The following is an 18,059-nucleotide window of genomic DNA, read 5'->3' as shown; positions in this document are numbered from 1 at the left end:
GGCAAAAACGTATCAAATTGGTAAGACACTATAAGATTAGCAACACAGAATCGGAAGGCAATATGCAATACGCCACCTAAAGTTTTGCTTGTTGAAAAATGAAAGCTCATATAAAAACGTCTGAAATGTGTAAAAATAACCCAAAGCCCAAACCTCTGTCTGGAGTGTACTGTTTGCAGATATATCACTGAAAAACCGATAAAACCTCCAGATGGGCAGACTTGTTTATACACAGTCCCAAAACACCTCGTGGACTTGAAACCTCAAACATCACAAGACTCGTCATATTTAAAAGTAATCTGTATAGAATTTTCACAGTCAGCCTTTTAGCTTAAACCATGAAATTACCACATAATCTCTTAAAACTTTCTAGTGTCGTCGTAGTGTATTTACTTACATGTATTCTATTTTTGGTTCAGCTGTATAAAAGGCAGTCAGGATTGCCCAAATATAATACAAGACTATTGTAAAGGGCTAACCCTGGGGACAAGGACAACAAGCTATTGTAACATTAGATAAGGATAGGGCATTAAATGAAAGTTGTCAACTCGACTGAATCTTTCGCAGTAGCCCGATAAGGATCGGGCTACTGTGTTGGAGAGGTAATATAACTTATAGCGTTCACAAAAATTGCACAACATTGTTCAGTCAATGATAACATGATTTGTCATGTCCGTACATAATTTTGAATACGGGTGACCGCGACAGTCCTGTGGCCTCCTCGGCATCTATGACAAGAGGCATAACTACATCTCCAACAACTCAAAAACGCACATTTTGGCTGACTGATCAGTCATTATGGCACACCAAGACTAGATATCGTTTAATTTGTTACGACATTGCTACAAGAACAGTATATGGTTTCAAATGTAAAATTCGGGACCAAGGCCTCTGAAATGTTGACAGTTGACCAAAAAGAATCAGCAGCATCATGACATTAACTAACACGGCGCCAGTTTAGGGTTGGCGCAAGCTTAAGTAGCTGATAACAGAATCGACCTGTTTGCACCAAACTGCAAAAACACCTGGTGGACTTCAAACCTCAGACATCACGAGAGCAGATCAAGTTGACAAAACCGCCTCTAAAGCTTACACTGATCTGTTCAAATGAATCGCTGGCGATAACGCGTCACTCTTTTGGAGGCCCAAACAAATCATTAATGTTAGCTTCTATGATAAGAGGTTACTCTGATTTATATTCAGAGCTCACTCCGCAAATGACTACAATAGTCAGTATCTTGTAGCTTAACCAGTTAGCGCTAATGTGATCCCAGTGGTAAAATGTTCTCTTTTGTTAAAGACGGTACAGGGAGTGCTAGTGACACTAACAGCTAGTGACTCTTAAGATGTACAGTGACACATACCTGATCTGACCAATCAGCGCAGTGTAATGGCCCATTACCTTTTAGCAATGATAAGTACTCCCATGGCAACTATCTGACAGATTGACGCCATGAGAATGGTGTTGAACAAATACATACGGCTGGGGCCACGTGAAAAAAAAGGGATCGATACAGCCACTTGAAGTGTACGAAGGACCGAACGTACACTCTCTCTAGAGATCTTCTAAACGAAGACCATAGCGACAGTTGCACAAACGTGTGTGGAGCAAATATGTTAAATACAACATGTGAATTATTGAAAACCCTGCATCAATTCAGCGCTATAAAAGGCTACAATTGCACGGGTGATGTTTGGCCAATGAACCATTTATCATTATAAGTATCCCCAGACCTCAACATAGCCACTGTGCGGAAACTTATTAGAATTTATGTGGAGGCTGTGGAATGTGAAGGTTTGGTCCTTCGTACAAGTTACTGCACATGAAACGACAGGCTTTGCACATAAGAGGGTCCCTGGGAACTGACAAAAGAGCCTGACTAACCGAGGATAGGAAGAATGGTGACGCATACAAATAATGTTGTTTTTCCAAATTCAGTCCCCCAAGCTTCAGCACTGAACGTACTGCTTTTCAGTGGGACTAAGAGGACTACAGAGACAAACATGATGTATCATTAAAAGTAAGGTTTAGATGCCAAATTGACCAAACAGCGACTTAACGTTGACAAAGTGATCCCTGCATTGGTCTAGAAATTTGATTGCCACCCTAAGCATCCTTAGACATGGAATTTCATGACACATTGCTGCTAAGTACAAAATATTATACTGGAAATGTAAGCAGGGGACGTTTTTATCCGTAAAAAGACATCATGGAGGGGTACCTAGTTCTATGCCTGAATAGACTAGGGCTAGGATAGGGATATAGTTCCCACGCATCCAAGAACGTAGATTTGCCGCAGGCATGGTTCAGGATACGCATTGACTATCCAGAACCCTGCATGAAGATAGTTCTAGATACAACAAGTATCTTACCTTCACTTTGATGCAGTCAGAAGGAGGTGAGAACTTGCGTTGTCAAATGTTGACAAAGTCTACAGTCTCTTTGCACGGAGTCTCCTCAAGGTAGTAAATGTCCATCCAAAGAAGCAATGTTCGGGTGGCAGATAGTCCTTTTTCTTTGCCGTTTCGACACAGAAAACAGTCCTCCAATATGGAAATCCTATGCGTGTGCCAACCTGCTTGGGTTTTACCTCAGATATCACCAAAAATAAGTCCACGAAAAAGCGCGTTCCCGCTCTAAGTAGGGCTGCAGGGCTGAAGTGTCTCCAACAGAATTTTCTAAGTGCAGTTTTACCCCAGATCAGACCAGGATAAGTCCAGGAGAAAGCGCGTACCGCCCGTCCTGTTCCGTCCGCCGGCCCGGGCCGGAGCCCGCCGAACTGCGCACAGCGGCAGGACCCGGCTATATAACACGGCGCCGTTACCATGGTGAGGAAAACTGTCGTTATAAAAACCTGTCAATCAAAATGCCGATAAAACCTCCAGGTGGGCCGACTTGTTTGCACCGAGCGGCAAAAATAACTTGTGGACTTCAAACCGCAAACATCACAAGACTGTCGGCAGTCTGGGCGGAGTTGAAGCCCGATGTTGGAGACCTTCAACTTGAAAAGATTTTCGGATGCATGGGTATTAATCTATTTCCATGCCTTTTTACTACTTTTAAAAGCTTGTGTACTTCTAAGTAAAATAACAAAATTTGCATCAATTTTATTATTTACGCGTACATATTCCACTGATCAACAGTCGATCCAAAGGTCGGTCAATAAACGCTATCGTCTTGCTCGCCCCTAAAAAACATTTGAACTGTTGCCCCCCCCCCCCCTTTATGGTTACTCAAAGTTTTTGTCCGCTGAAAATTTAACTGAACTCCTCTGACCTAGCAGGTGAAGTCTCCATCATGACCAAATAAGGCAGGAGGTTCATGCAAAGTTACCTGCCCGGTCAACGTCCGACAGGGCATGTCTGACGTCATACAGAAGTCAACCTCAGTACGTGCATCTGATAAGTTCTGGCTACGGTGGAAAGTTCCAGAAATCAGTGACGCTTCGGTTCGATTACTTTTCAATGGCCCCCGAAGAGCAACAGTCACTACTTGAAACGTCTGATAGTTTTCAAAATATGTCCAGTTGCTTGAGTAACTATTTTATTGTGTACGTACCTCATTACCTGGATATCAAACCTTCATTGACACATCTGAAGGGATCACTTTTGTACATTTTACCACTGTTTGTATTTGTTACCCAGGGCAGTTTTACCCCCTTCCTTAAACACCGGGTTTCTTGTAATGGACTCTGGGTCCCTTTGCTGTTGGAGTTCTTTGAAAAGCTATCATGGTTTAACAGATACTCGTACAATGCCGTCTATGATACATGTATCTGATGACTGTTTTATATATCTTGTACCCCAACCCAACAACCCCACGCAAACTGATAATGAATGAATCGTTTTTTATGCTCGTGCCCATGGGCTAAAATCATACATAAGAGTATGGTGTTACATGTATATCATACTGGGTAACATTAAGTAAATATGATACAAGGATAGGAAGTACATTCTGTCTAACCTATGTCTTGAAGACTTCTCCATTTTTAAAGCAACTGGAGATGAATTCACATGGTTTTTCTATTGTCTGGTCAATACTGGTAGTCATAAAATGACTGAAAAATATCTCTTTCTTTGGGGAGACCATGGTCTTTGGTCTACCTTTACAGAGTTTGTCTAACTGGACTTTCCCAACCACGGCAATGTTGGTGTTATGTCGAGGCGATGTGTATGCAATCACTCAGCAGCGCCATAGACCTTACTTGCGGCCGCAGCAATTATTGCATGTATTTCAAACAATAAAGAAGTTGTCAGGAGTTAGTAAACGTCACTCAATGAGGTTTGGTTTAGTTTATTCAGATCTCCATTAGTGTATTTAGACTATTCTTCCTGGAGTCCAGAACATACAAAATATAACAACGGAATATAATAAAGTAATATAACAGACTTAACAGAAGACTAACATAACTGAACTGAAAATCACATTAACAATCAAATCAGTATGAATCAACTGTACAATAGGTTATCCAACCAAATATTTGATTAGCAGAAATTTCTGTTCAAACAAAAGATCTGTGTAAACAAAAAAAAAGGTTTACACAGATTTATCAAACAACAAAACTTTTCTCTGGAATACTATATTGCCTGCAACGTCAACATAAAATCTTTCGAAAGTTATTGATTATTTACATCTTTGAACCTGAAAATAATCTTTTGCTCGTCTACTTTGAATGTCATGCGTCTTTGCATTCACCGCCTCTAAATGGTGCGCAAAAATGTAGAATTATGCGACAAAAATGTAGCAACATGCTATAAAAATGAAGCAACATGCTACAGAATCAACAAGCTGCTCCCATAGGGAGCATTTAATGCTACAGAGCGCTGTGTCCACCCCCTCTGACATAACTACGGCCGACCAGGTTAAACTCCCAGAACAGACATGCCTGAGGCAAAGATATTTCAGTTTGGGAAATGTGATCAAAATATTGTTGTACTTTACACGATTTGGCAGGAAATCCTATGAAGACTTAATATGTGTTGATTTAGACAATAGTTATGCATTGAGAAATGTAGATTGTTACATTGTCAAAGCTGTGCCAGTTAAAGCTAATCGGACTATCATTAGGAAAGAAACGTTACAGTACTAGTGTCAATGACATTGTCACTGCGGAATGCCACATTCTTCCAGGAACTTCCTGTGCGCGTCATTCCAGTATTCTGACGCCAACAGTTTGTCTTTCAACCGTTTTGCGGCCTGGAACTCCTCCTGTCCACCTTTAAGTATATTGATGATGCGTTCCGCTAGTTCTTTGGCAACTACGTCGTCGCTGCCGTCAATGTCTACTATCAGGCGGCTGAATTCGGCCCCTCTGCTTTGCAGGAACTCTGCTAGTCCCGATTTGCCGGAAACTAGAACCGGGACGCCCGCAGCGATGGCCTCGAGACCGACCAGTCCGAATGGCTCTGCGCGTGACGGCATCAGGACCAGGTGAGCTTCTTGGAAGTCTTTGCTCAGCTCTTCTTGCGTGTCGTACTTTAGAGGAGTGAAGTGGAACGTACCCTTCTCAATGTTGGCTTGGATGATTCGTTTGCTCTCTGGGAAATCCTCAGCGCTGATGCCGCGGACTCTCAATCTTACATCTAGTCTTTCCTCTAGGGCACCACAACGTTCTATCACAATGGCCATCGCCTTCGCCACAAGGTCGTAGCCCTTCAACTTCTCAACGCCCTTGACCCTGCCGACACACAGAACCACTTTGGTTTTTGTTTTGACATACGTCACGTCCATTTGACTGAAGATGTCGGATGGCTTCGGCAGGAACAGATGGTGTGGCCGTGAGAGCCTGATCTGGTTCTGGTAGTAATCATGCATTGTTTGCCCGACGGAGAACACAACGTCAGCCTCTTCCGTGTCTTCCCGAATAGCTTTCATTTTGTCTCCAATGCTCATGGTCCTCTCCAGGCTCTTGTAGTGCTCAGTGTCTTCTGGCATGACATGATTGAAGAGGATGAACTTGGCAGATGGAAAACGACCTTTCCTGATGTTTCTCGCAGCTGTGCTGGTGACGTCAGCATGGCCAACGATGACGCTTATATCCGGTGGAAGGTTAGGGTAACGGAATTCGTGGTCCTCAGTGAGCCAGATTAACTCGGGTGGTCCTTTGTCACCTTTTAGAGAAATGGGTAGGACCAAGTCTGTGCCGTGTTTCAGTGCTTCTTGCTGTTCCTCCTCCGTAGCGTTTAACACGGTGATGAGGACCTTCGCTCCGGCAGAAGTCAGCAGGTCTCTCAGCTGGCCGTTAACAGTGGAGATTCCACCCTTCGACGTTCCGAATTCGTCATTGACCAGCAACACCACAGGTTTGCCTCCTGATTGTGTCTCTGAGTTTAAAAGAGCAGGAAAAAGTACCTCTAAGTTTTCTTAGTCATAGGGCAATCAAAATAGAATTCTAGACGCACATCTTAGTATTTATCTATACATATTTGGCTCCTGCAACTAGTTGTGATAATGGGTTCCTTCCGCAAAGATACTTGCAATAAATATATTGCAATTGGTTCTTCCTGTCCTTGTTCTAGCTGCCACACTCACTCATGTTGCCTAATGTGGCAATAGTTTGATAGCTTTAAGGTAGTATACCCAGCTCTTACGAACAAATGGAAGAGAATTCTGTTCCTACACAACATCAGGTACTTACCGTCAAGACTAGCATAGTGGTTCTCAGCATAGTGACCCAGCAATAGAGGACGCGCGGCTCTAGGCGGAGATCCTGTCTGGGGTCGTAGGGTTGTGACGTAGTTGTCCGCCTCTACACTTGAGACGATGATGACGTCACGAACCAACATGTCCGCCATGGCCTGAAGGATGACATGGTCTCCCCACGTCCCGTCACGTGACATGTTCTCCAGGTACACCTCCCAGCTTTGGTTAGAAATGAAATTGCGAAAATGGTCGCCATGAGCCTAGTTTGGACAGAGAAAAGCGTACATTAAGCATCACAGACAAGAGCACCGTCTTCTGTCGGTGTAACAGCAACCTTTACATGTGTGATTTAGAGTTGTAACATTATTTTACACTCTATACTATATATATATATATATATATATATATATATATATATATATATATATATATATATATATATATATATATATATATATATATATATATATATATGTACATGTATATATGACATACATTGTGTGGATTCCTTCTCAAATGCCTGACTGCCTCTTCACGAAGTTGTAGATGGCCTTTGTGCTTCCCCTCGGTGCGGAGAACTTGGTCTGACATGGCGTGAAACATACAGTTTCCATCTCCTGGTACCTCAGCCCGGAATGTTAGTCCCAACTTAGACACGTGAGACGCTAGTCTGTTGCGGTTGTCCTCATACGCGTCGTGACTTGCTTTCACTTCTGTTAGTAGCCACTTCAATACGTCAAGTTCATCTGAAACTTGAATAACATTACAAGTTATACTGTCTGATTTAGCTAAGATATTGTATATTGTTGCAGTAAAATAATTTTATGGTGTACACTAACAGTTTTTCCTTCTGTCCTGAGTGATGGTTTCCCTGGAAAAAGCTTGAAATAATGAGAACAGCCTTTGAGTTAATGTAACACTCATCAGATACGTATGCTCATCTCCCAATTGAAAGCCTCTATTAATTCTGGTAGTTCAGATGAAAGTCTCCTTAAAATCCCTGATGTTGGAACGTGTTTGCTAAATTAGCATTTTTGATATGTCATTGTGCCGTGCCATGTTTGATTCTGCTGAAATGCCATAATGAAACTTTTGAAGTTCCGAATTCGTCAATGAGTAGCAGCACCACAGTTTTGCTTTCTGGTGGTTTACCTGGAAAAGAGTTAGAAATAATATCTACTTTTGTTGTTAAATCGTGCTCATCAATGCAGAACTTTATTACTTCAGCAGAACGTCTTAAAGCTCGTTTTTTTCTTTTGATATATTTGTAACAGTGCCCTTCTTGTTCGGCTCCGCATAGGCACCTGTGCTCTTAATCACAGTTTGTTTACCCGAGGACTCTCTACCAGTGCCTCTTGTGGATACGGGTGTCGTTGCGAATCTGTTTTGCACTTCATGCTACATTGTTCATTGTACAATCATCAGAGATCGGAACTTTTTGGCAATCTTGTAGATTTACTCGGTCATCTTGTTCACCTTAATAGTATGTCAGATAATGCTAAACCGCACCTTATTCTTAGATGCTCCTCATTGTTACCCTCTATGTACAACTTTAAAACGATGCAACACACTCAGACTTACACTGGAGATACCAAGCGCTTCTATCTCTGTTTGACTGTCTTTAACAGTCAATCAGATATAGAAGTCCAAATACTACCATTTCACCAATGAGATATAGGAGGTTAACATGTAATCCTTAATAACCACTCCAGCTCAATGAAAATCTTTTTCAAACTTTAACTTTGTCTTGGGGTGGTGGGATTACGGCGCACTGGCATGTCAACTTCGTGTATTTAAATGTTGAATGTTTTTTGTTGCGTGGCTCTGTTAATATAAGTTTTAAACTTGAGTGCAGCGCCACACTGCCCTTGTTATGTGTTGATGTTGTTGATGAATAAATAAAAAAATAGTGTCCTTTCTTTGTCATCATTCAATTGCTGGGTGGGAAACCGGACTTGCGCTTTTGAATACCCTTAATTAAATTTTGTACACATTTTCTTTATTGTATGTATTCATTCAGTGGTGGTGTCAAAATAAGTTCCCAACCTGAGTGCGCCAACACTAGGTCCTGTATTTTGTTTGTATGTATGATCAATAAAAATTGAGAATGATATTAATAAAGTACCATCATTATTATCGCCGCCGCTCCCATTTCATCTTTCGACGACGCAGGCTATTACTATGTTTTATTCTCTTCTATCCAATGATTGCCTTCTTCTAATTGTTCAATCATTGTTTAAGCTGGTGTGTTACGCTGAAAGGGGGTTTATACCGGCTATACAGATACAGATACAGATACATTGTAATGGTAATCTTTTGTGAAATATTTGGAACCGTTGTTATCTGCAAAAGTAGTAACCATCACTAGATATATACATTATGACTTTGTGTTCTTAATATAACGTGCGTCCTATTTTGGTTGAAACACATGTTTTCAAAGGCAGAACCAAATGGCCACCAACTAACCTCTCGATGTCCCAACAACTTCATCCTTTACATCCTTCAACTTATTTGGAGGGTTTCCAGGCGTATCGTGGTCCTGGGATATTTCCAGTTTGAAGTAACGTACTGTAAAATGAAACAAAGTGAATCATGTCCTTGTAAGCTTTTATTGCCAGAATGTCTACACTCATCTATTAAGGGATTCATGCAAATCTGCCAATAATATCATCCAGAACATTACACAAGGTAAAAATTAAACAACGAATCATAACTCAAAATGCCTACTATGTAAAAACCTCAGAGGTACATGCAAGACTCGTCAGAGACTACATTCTGTTTGCTCTGGCGAAAGCTTCCTTACAACCCCTCTTATTGGAAAGTTTTCTAAAGTAACACTTGATGTCATTGTGGCATGTTTAATTCCCCTGAAATATCACGATAAAGCTTAAAATGTAAGCTTCATACTAATTTTGAAATCGTTGCAGAAATCTAATTAATCAAGTAGGTGAAAAAGGCGTTGATACGTACCAGATAATCTGGCTGGCCTGTACACAAGGTCTGCTGACGTTGATGCTGTCTTCTTGACCCTGGGACACCTGACGTCACGGCCATCCTCTGCAGTCCGGTCCCTCAGTTCGTGCTGGTACGGCCTGTCCAGTCCTGCCTTGATGCAGTGCGCACAGGTGACGTGGAGGGAGTACAGCACACCTGGCCACTCCTGCAGCAGCTGGACCAGCACCTCCAGCAGTGGGTGGACCACGCCCCACATCTCATCTGCCTGATCCAACCTGCCTCTGGTTGCTATGGTGATGTACGTGTCGTCTGCAACAGGTTTGGAACACACGAGAACGGGGTAGTCCTGTCTGTAGGCCATGACTCCATCTTTCCAGTCTATCCTGTCTTTAACAAGTGTATGGATCCGAACACTGAACCTCTGAAACAGCCCCCGGGGACAGAATCCTGTGATGTTGCACATCAGCTGCAGCTGCTCCTGTTCTTTTGGCACGTCTTTTGGCCAGACACTCGTCAGCTCTTCCGGCATTTGTTTATGCAAATACCAAGGGATTTTGTACTGGTGGGTATGTTTGGATGGATCTGCATTGTCCTTAGCTTGTACCTCAAAGCACAGGCCGAAATGCTGCATCAATGCTGTGATGATGTCAGGATTGACGTTAGGCGGCAACAAACACGTCATCACTTCTTTCCGGATCAGTCCACAGTCGCAAAGATCTGACTGGAATGTACTGAGCTGGGCAGACGTGAAATGAGACAGTCTGTGTGTTGAGAAAAGGTCGCTTATGTTGTGATGAAACAGGTCTTTGAAAAGCTCGATCAAGGCGGGAGGATCATGGAAGACGAAGTCCTTGAGTTCCGGTATGTCCGTGTACCTGAGGATGGTTCCCACCTGCTGCAGGTAAGACAGGACTGGCTCCAGTCTTTCTGGTGAGAGTCCAGCAAGTTGCCCCATCCTTTTACAGTCAGTCATTGTCAGCCAGTGCTGTGTGGGCTGTTGGATTTCCTCCTTTGGAGACAGTTTAACAGTAAAGTACGTTTCATTGGTCTGTTCGGATGCTTCGTTGAACGATTGGCGTTGAACTATGGCCAGTTGCTCGAACTCTACCCACGTCCTTGGTAGGATTCTTTTCAATGTCGGAAACAAATCATCATTATTTGCTGTTTCTAACAAAAAGTCATTAAATTTTACCCAAGAACGACGTTGCCATGATAGGAGCTCGAGGAATCGAGACTTGGGTTTGACGGACACACAAAGATCAAGCGTATCACCGATAATACGCAGTCCTGGCTTTAAAAGAATTTTTCCACGTATTTGGTGCTGGCCTATGTCTATTGTTCGTATTTGTCTTTGTTCTTTTTCCCACATCTCGCTTTGCAGTTTGATCCTTGCTTGAACGTCCTTGGTCTTTGTTTCTACTTCTTCCGGTCGACAAAGGTCCTTCTTGCTCCCTACTATGGAAACCACCGCCCCCGGTACGCGGGCATTCAGTGTGTCCAACCAGAACCCCACCGCTTCCGTGTACCTCTCTTCACTGCATCTGTATGTCTGTAGGTTCACTAATAACAGGTAAAACGCATCCGGAGTCAGGAAGAACTGATGAGTGAGATGGTACACGTCATGGCCGCCAAAGTCGTACACTTCAAACGTGATGTTGTCATTAGTTTCCCACTTAGTTATCTCTACACAGTGTGTGCGGTCCTCTTCTTCTGTCAGGGTGGACTTGCCACTGCATAGCGTTCGTACCAGGCTTGTTTTTCCTGCCATTGTCTCTCCCAAGAAGACAACTTTCATATGAGCGCTTATTCTTTCTTCCGAGCGTGCAAGTTCATCAAAGTACTGTCTGACAGCAGCGATCCCCTGACGGCAAACTTCAGTTGGTGGCTTTATTAGTGGGTTGTCACTAACGTCCATATGACATAGGGTAGTGAGCTGTCCGATTTCCGCGGGTAACGTCTGTAGTTGGTTACTTCTCAGGTCCAGCCATTCTAACTGTGTCAGTCCCCACACTTCAGGTGGGAGTGTGCGCAGCTTGCACCAGGACAGATCCATGTGTTTGACGTTAGTGAGCTGTCCGATTTCCGCGGGTAACGTCTGTAGTTGGTTACCGAGCAGGTGCAGACGTTCTAACTGTATAAGTCTGCATACTACCGGAGGAACTATCGTCATGTCTGTCATCTGTAGTTTCAGTACCCGGATGTTGGTGAGTCCGGCCAGCCCATCCGGCAGGTGGATCCCGATGTTCAAGCTGAGGTCCAGTTCCTCCAGCTGGGGGAGTTTCAGGACTGCCGGGGGAACTGTCTCCATGCCTGTTAGCCCTAGTTCCAGTACCCGCATGTTGGTGAGTCCGGCCAGCCCATCCGGCAGGTGGATCCCGCTGTTCTGGAAGAGGTCCAGTTCCTCCAGCTGGGGGAGTTTCAGTACTGCCAGGGGAACGGTGTCCAGGTTACAGTCACGTAGTCTCAACACTTTCAAGTTGATCAGTCCGTTCAACTCATCTGGTAGGGAGAGCTGCATATTTTCACTTAGATCCAGCACCTGAAGGTTTGTTAGTTTCAGCACTACAGGCGGTAGTGTGTCCAGGTTACAGCTGTCTAAGACCAGGACAGTGAGGTTGGTGAGACCCGACATCTCATCCGGCAGGGTGATGTTCTCGTTGTTACTGAGGATCAACATTTCTAACTGCGGAAGTTTAATCACGGCAGCGGGAACTGTGTCAAAGAATCCTGCATCTAAACAGAGCACTTTTAGATTGGGAAGTTTGATCAACTGATGGGAAATATTGATGTTCTTGTTGTTTCTCAAATCTAAGGCCTCCAATTCCTTCAGCTCAAAAACTTCCTTGGGTAGTTCAGTCAGACTTGTTGGAGAACTATGGTATTCACGAGACAAGTCCAGTGTCAATAGAGTTCTTTTCCCCATTATATTCCATTCTTTTCGGATAAGCCTGTCTTCAATGGTCGATATTGCAGCCCTGGTAGCATTTCTAGAATTTGTGAGAACAGTATAAAAATACACAATAACATAATAATTTAATGATTATTACAATCATGCTGTTTTATGATTAGCCTTATTTAACCCGTCTAAAACTCCCATGTCTAATGCAGCAAGACATTACAGTTTGTCGTCAGCGTAAAGCCATGCATGGATGTTTATGATATTTGTTATGTCTTGGTAGATGTCAGTTAAAAGAAGAAAAGTTTGATTATGGACTACTTGGTGATTTCCTTGCTTGGTACAGTAGCATAATTTCTAAATATGTCGCATGTCCACATGTTAAGTATACGTTTTTGATGGCAGATAGCTCTTGGCCTTGTAAGGAAGTGGCATAGGTTACGGACTCTAGCAGCATCTTTGGAGATGCAGGGACAATCAAATGTCTTAGAAGGAAGGCTTTACTTCATAATGGCTTCTTGGGTTGTTATAATGCATTGGTTGGTAATGTAGGTAGTGATGATTAACATACTTAGCTTATTATGAAGAGTTCTACAATCCCGTCCCGGCCAAGTGATGTTACCATTCATTTAGGACTAACGAATGTTGAATGTTTCTCATTTATTTTCAAATAAGATCTCCATTTGCATGAATTACATCAGTTGGTCATATTACCCACCCAACGACAGTGTTATCTTACAAAAGCATTTGCAACTGAGTTCTAGATTTGAATAAGTTATGTTTAATAATGTTTAACGTCACTTAACTTCGAAATGTAGCAGTTACCACTGTGAAATCATTGCATGCCATTTTCTCATTTAATGTACATAAAAAGATGTTCCGTTTGTTCTAAATTACATATGTCATAAGTTCGACTATTCCTAACACGGAATACAGCAAATCTTTAGAATCTCCCCTTTAATAATGTAAAGTAGATCCTGCTTTGCATGATTGGTATCAAATTATGTCAAGCATCGCTTTACCTACAACCAAAAAATCACCAAAAAAGATCTGTAAAAGATTTTTAAACAAATGCCCCTGCAGTTCCAGAAAAAGCTGCTAAGGGGCTCAGAATTCTCCACCAGCACACGAGCTAACAACCAGCAAAACTCGTGACTCCAGCATGTCTAGATCTAGATATCCATACCTGATGTTCCGTATCATAACAAAATTTAATCATTTTGATATCTCATCAAGATCTGCCTACCTACAAAATTTTATTGCATGACAACTCATCCATAGCTTCTTCATTTACGTTGCTAAACCACACACTTACATAAACAACATGTTGAAAAGTAGTCTAACATGACAAAGTATGATATCAGATGCTCACTGTTGCCTGGGCCCAGGATTCTCCTCCACGTCCCCTGCAAGCTTCAGCATGAGTTGTGAGATGGCCATCCACACCAGCAAACATGACTGCCAGCAGCACAGGGGGCCAAACGCCGGGTTCCTGAAGCAGCCTATCCGGGCCCTGTAGGTGGACAGGTCAACCCCCATCCTCACGGCAACAGGTGAGCTGTGGAGTAGAGCGGAAAATATTTAGCATTCCCTATTTTGTATGAATGTCTTCATTCATTATAGTCGAACGCGTCTAAGCGACCACCTAACCATCTGGCCACCACAACCTCTTTGTCCTTGTCCCGGAGCGTTTATCCGCGACACCTTTGACGTCTCCTGTGTTGCCTGACGCCCACAGAGCATGGCAGGTCTATTTTACTCCCTTCTCAGTTCACAGAGAATGGCGTGTCTGACAAGCTTTTGGTGACAAGCTTCTCATGTAATTCAACCTCCCGTTGCCGTCCGTGTGCAACGGAAATATGACCTTCTTGGCGAAGGTACTAAACATATAATCACTTCTATTCAGGACACCGTGTTGCATTTTAGTTATGTCATAACCTAGCTGGTAAACACATTTTAATGCGGAATGTGTCGGAAATGGAGAAAGTTGGTGTCCGTAAACAAAACACTGCAGGTGTAACTAAGGGTCTCGTTGCGCTTGTGTATACCGGGGCCCAGTAACGGGGTATTTCACCGCTAGGATAATGTTAAGTAAATGTCGTCCTGTTCCATGCTAGAAGTAGTGACTGAATGCAAGTCATAAAAAGACACGCCAACATATAAATCATATGCATGATTGAAATATTTTAGGACCTAAAGCACCCACACAATGGTGTTATTTGTTAAGGAAACCCCTGAGGGAAAATGTTTGAACTCACGTTTATGTCAGCAGGTAGAAAAGTTGGCGACGACCTTGCTCAAATCTAGAAGTTTCTCCCTTTGACTCTTGTCGGCTCATTCTTCCGTTGACCTGAGCGCGTCAATTCCTTCCGAAAACTTTCCTTTTAGAGCGTCAGTTTTCTCTGCCGAGGACCGTTCGGAAAGACTAGGCGGGGCCGGGCTACGAACTGGCGACCGAGAAAGAGCCCCAGGCCCCGCCGTTCTACGGCCCAACCGCGGCCCCGAGTTTAGCGACGACCTTGCTCAAGTTTTCACGTTCTTACACAGGATTTTGCCGGTTGGCTCTTTCCTCTACAAGAAGACCCAAAGGCGGTTATACCGGCTATACAGATACAGAATTACCCTACGAAAGCTACATGATAAAAGTCGTCCTTCTCCTGTGCTTTACCGAGGAAAACCGTGGCCGGACCCTGGGACTACACCCTGCTACTGAAGCCCCCCACCTGCTGCACTAAGCTGTTATGTTACACCGTCTCACATACCTGTGGAAAGGTCAGGTCATTGTCATAACGACATCACAACAAGGAAGCGCTCAACCATGTCTCCTGACGTCTCGTGTGTTGACAGACGCCCACAGACCTGACAGAGCATACATCCTTCTCATGTGTTAACAGCCAGTCGACAGAGCACGGAGAGTCTATTTTACATCCTTCTCATGTGTTGACAGAGCATGGCTCGGAGTCTGAATTCAGTCCTTTAGTTAAAGACCTTTTCGTCTAAACTCTGGTGTGCCAACCACTTAGGTGTAAAGAACGTCAATCAAGCTTTAAGTAATACTGTATTTAGGTTACAGAACACAGTACCGGGTCTTTCATGCGGGTATAGAAAAGAGTGCGTACAAACTTCTTAAAGACTGGGTAGCAGCTATAGAACCATGTCGGCTGTCAGACCGTATGATTTGGATTTTGTAGTTTTCCCCGTGCGTGTATAAATACGCCAGATTACGCAACTGGCCTTTCCGGGTGATTCAGCTGCAGTCTAATTGACCTCGGTAGAGGGCGATTTCAAAGAGGGCGTCTGAAGACAAACACGCCGACATGATTTTTTTGTTTTTAGATATTTTGTAGGTTATACCTTCATCTAAAACATATTTGTTTTCGTACTTCTGAAGTGCACCCTACTATATTTTTTTCGCGTCGAAGTGGGTCACCTTGCAGCCCTTAACCATATAAATCCCCATAAGGCGAAAACTGTGTTATGTTTTTGGTGCGAACATGTTTTCTTTTTACAGACAGAACATGGATGAGATATTGAGAGGTTGGGAGATAGAGAGCAAGAGAAAGAGAAAGAGAGTAGCATATATGTTTTAGATATATTGTTCAAATAAGTGCCATACATTGTACATTCAACAGTAACTGGTATACGATGAATGAATAAATGAAGGAAGGAATAAAAAGGTTTGATTCTATAACTATTTACTATTTACTATATTTTTTATAACTTTTATTTTATAACTATTCTTGAACTATTTACAAGTTTGCTTCCATAAAATGTAAACTAGTCTAAAGTTTGATGCAGGATGACTTGGCTTTGTTTTGCTCAATGAATAAAACTTTTGTCAAAAGATTTGTTTTTGCAGGGTCAAACTTTGCTATTTTTGCTAAGTGCATTAACTAACTCTTTATTTCCCTCCCTTCTTTTGCCCCGCCCCCTCTCTTCTACAGATCATCTTGTCAACTGAGGTCACTGTTTCCAGGCTACTCGAAGGGAAGCAAGCATCGAGATGACAGCTTGAACTCAGATAGGATTTCACGGTATGATATCCTTGATGGTGATACAGAAAGGGTGGGGGGATTTGAGCCAAGCTCTACTTTGGTTTTGGCTCACTAAACTGGGGATAATGTAGGGAACGTTTTGGACATAAAGTGCCTTGTGACCAAGATGTCAATTAAAGAACAGCTTTGAATAAAATAACAGGGGCTAAGGGATAGAATTTCTAGCATGATATATACTAGTAGTCCATCACAAGGAGGCCAAGAATGGAAGAACAAGAAAGTCACACACTATCATGAAAGTTTATCAGTGTTGCAAGTTACATATTTCAAGTTAGTTCTTTCACCTAGAGCTTTCAACCAGTCTTTAAGGATAAGACTGTGAGTGGCATGTATCTTAAAGGATGGAAACTTGAAACAATGGAACAGTGTTATACCTGTTACTCGACCATTTTGTAAGGAGAAGATGGAACACTGAACACAGATCTGCAATGATCTCATCCATCCAAGTAATTGAAAGGACAGTATTAGGACTTTATCACCATCATGTAAGGAAATGATGGAATATTCAGATCATTTTTTGTCCATCTTCTATGTGAAAAGATGGACAAGTCACTATTTCATCCATCTTAGTACAAAGATGGAATTCTATGATTTTCCCCACTGCCTTGTAAGAGAAAAGGCAGGTTTAGTAATGATCCTGAGGACAGCAGCCATTCCTAAAGACGCCCACCACAAGAGACGTACTCCGACCACCAAAGACACTTCTGTGCACATAGAATAAAGAATTTTAATAAAGATTCTGAACAAGTGTTTGAATAAAGGTTTGTGTTTGAATCAAGATTTCAAATAAATGTCACAACTACTGATATTCCTTTACTTTGGCATAATCAAAGTTATTCTAATCAAAGGCATTCAAGTGCTTGAGTTTGGTAAATTTTAAGGCAGAAGTTCCACTTGCCTTTGACCTGCTCTCTGAAGTTCACATGCACTCTGACTTTAGACCAGCAATTGAGTTAAAAACTAAATTAGACCAGGGACGTAGTTAGTAGTCTAAGTGTGTGATGATTCAGAGAGCAGGTCTAGTTTCCAAATTTATGGGGGGTTAGGGTAGATGAAAGTCAAGCACAAATTAGATGTCTTGTTCAAAATGTATATAAACGTAATCACAAGGTACACCCTAAATTTTTAGCCTAGTCAACGGTCATCAAGAGGACACCTGTTTTTTTATGTCAACCCACTACCGAGATGCCAGAGGTGAGCCATGTAGTTAAGGACTGCATGCGTTACTAACATGTGCTTTCTCTCCTCATACTTAAAAAGAAGGATCCTTTTCAGCGTGTTTTAATACCATCTATCATTAGGGCCAAACCATTTGTGCGTTTTTGTACCCCATGATGGGCAAGGATCTGGGGTCCTTGCCAGAAACAAGAATTTTTTTGTTCGATACTGCTTAGTAACACAATCTGTAAGCTGCGCTTGTGACTGAAATAAAGCGACAGTGTCTGATTTCTGTAGTGTGAGTTACTCGCGATTAGTTATAAGATAGAGGAATGACTTTTTCGCGACTTTT

General features: G+C 42.5%; 1 protein-coding gene across 1 annotated transcript; it reads right to left on the bottom strand.

Annotated features, from left to right (window-relative positions):
* Positions 1 to 4,574: 4,574 nt before the first annotated feature.
* Positions 4,575 to 14,033, bottom strand: LOC109462064 (malignant fibrous histiocytoma-amplified sequence 1 homolog). Its single transcript, XM_019758560.1, has 6 exons — positions 13,867 to 14,033; positions 9,614 to 12,585; positions 9,110 to 9,211; positions 7,139 to 7,395; positions 6,639 to 6,903; positions 4,575 to 6,324 (listed from the first exon to the last, which is right to left on the bottom strand). The coding sequence occupies exons 1-6, from the start codon at positions 14,031 to 14,033 to the stop codon at positions 5,105 to 5,107; spliced, it is 4,983 nt and encodes a 1,660-aa protein (XP_019614119.1). The 3' UTR covers positions 4,575 to 5,104.
* Positions 14,034 to 18,059: the final 4,026 nt, after the last annotated feature.

Source organism: Branchiostoma belcheri, unplaced genomic scaffold, assembly GCF_001625305.1.
Source record: "Branchiostoma belcheri isolate BF01 breed outbred unplaced genomic scaffold, Haploidv18h27 scaffold99, whole genome shotgun sequence".
Lineage (NCBI taxonomy): Eukaryota > Metazoa > Chordata > Leptocardii > Amphioxiformes > Branchiostomatidae > Branchiostoma > Branchiostoma belcheri.
The sequence above is the reverse complement of the archived record's forward strand: the minus strand, read 5'-3'. Positions and strand labels throughout refer to the sequence as shown.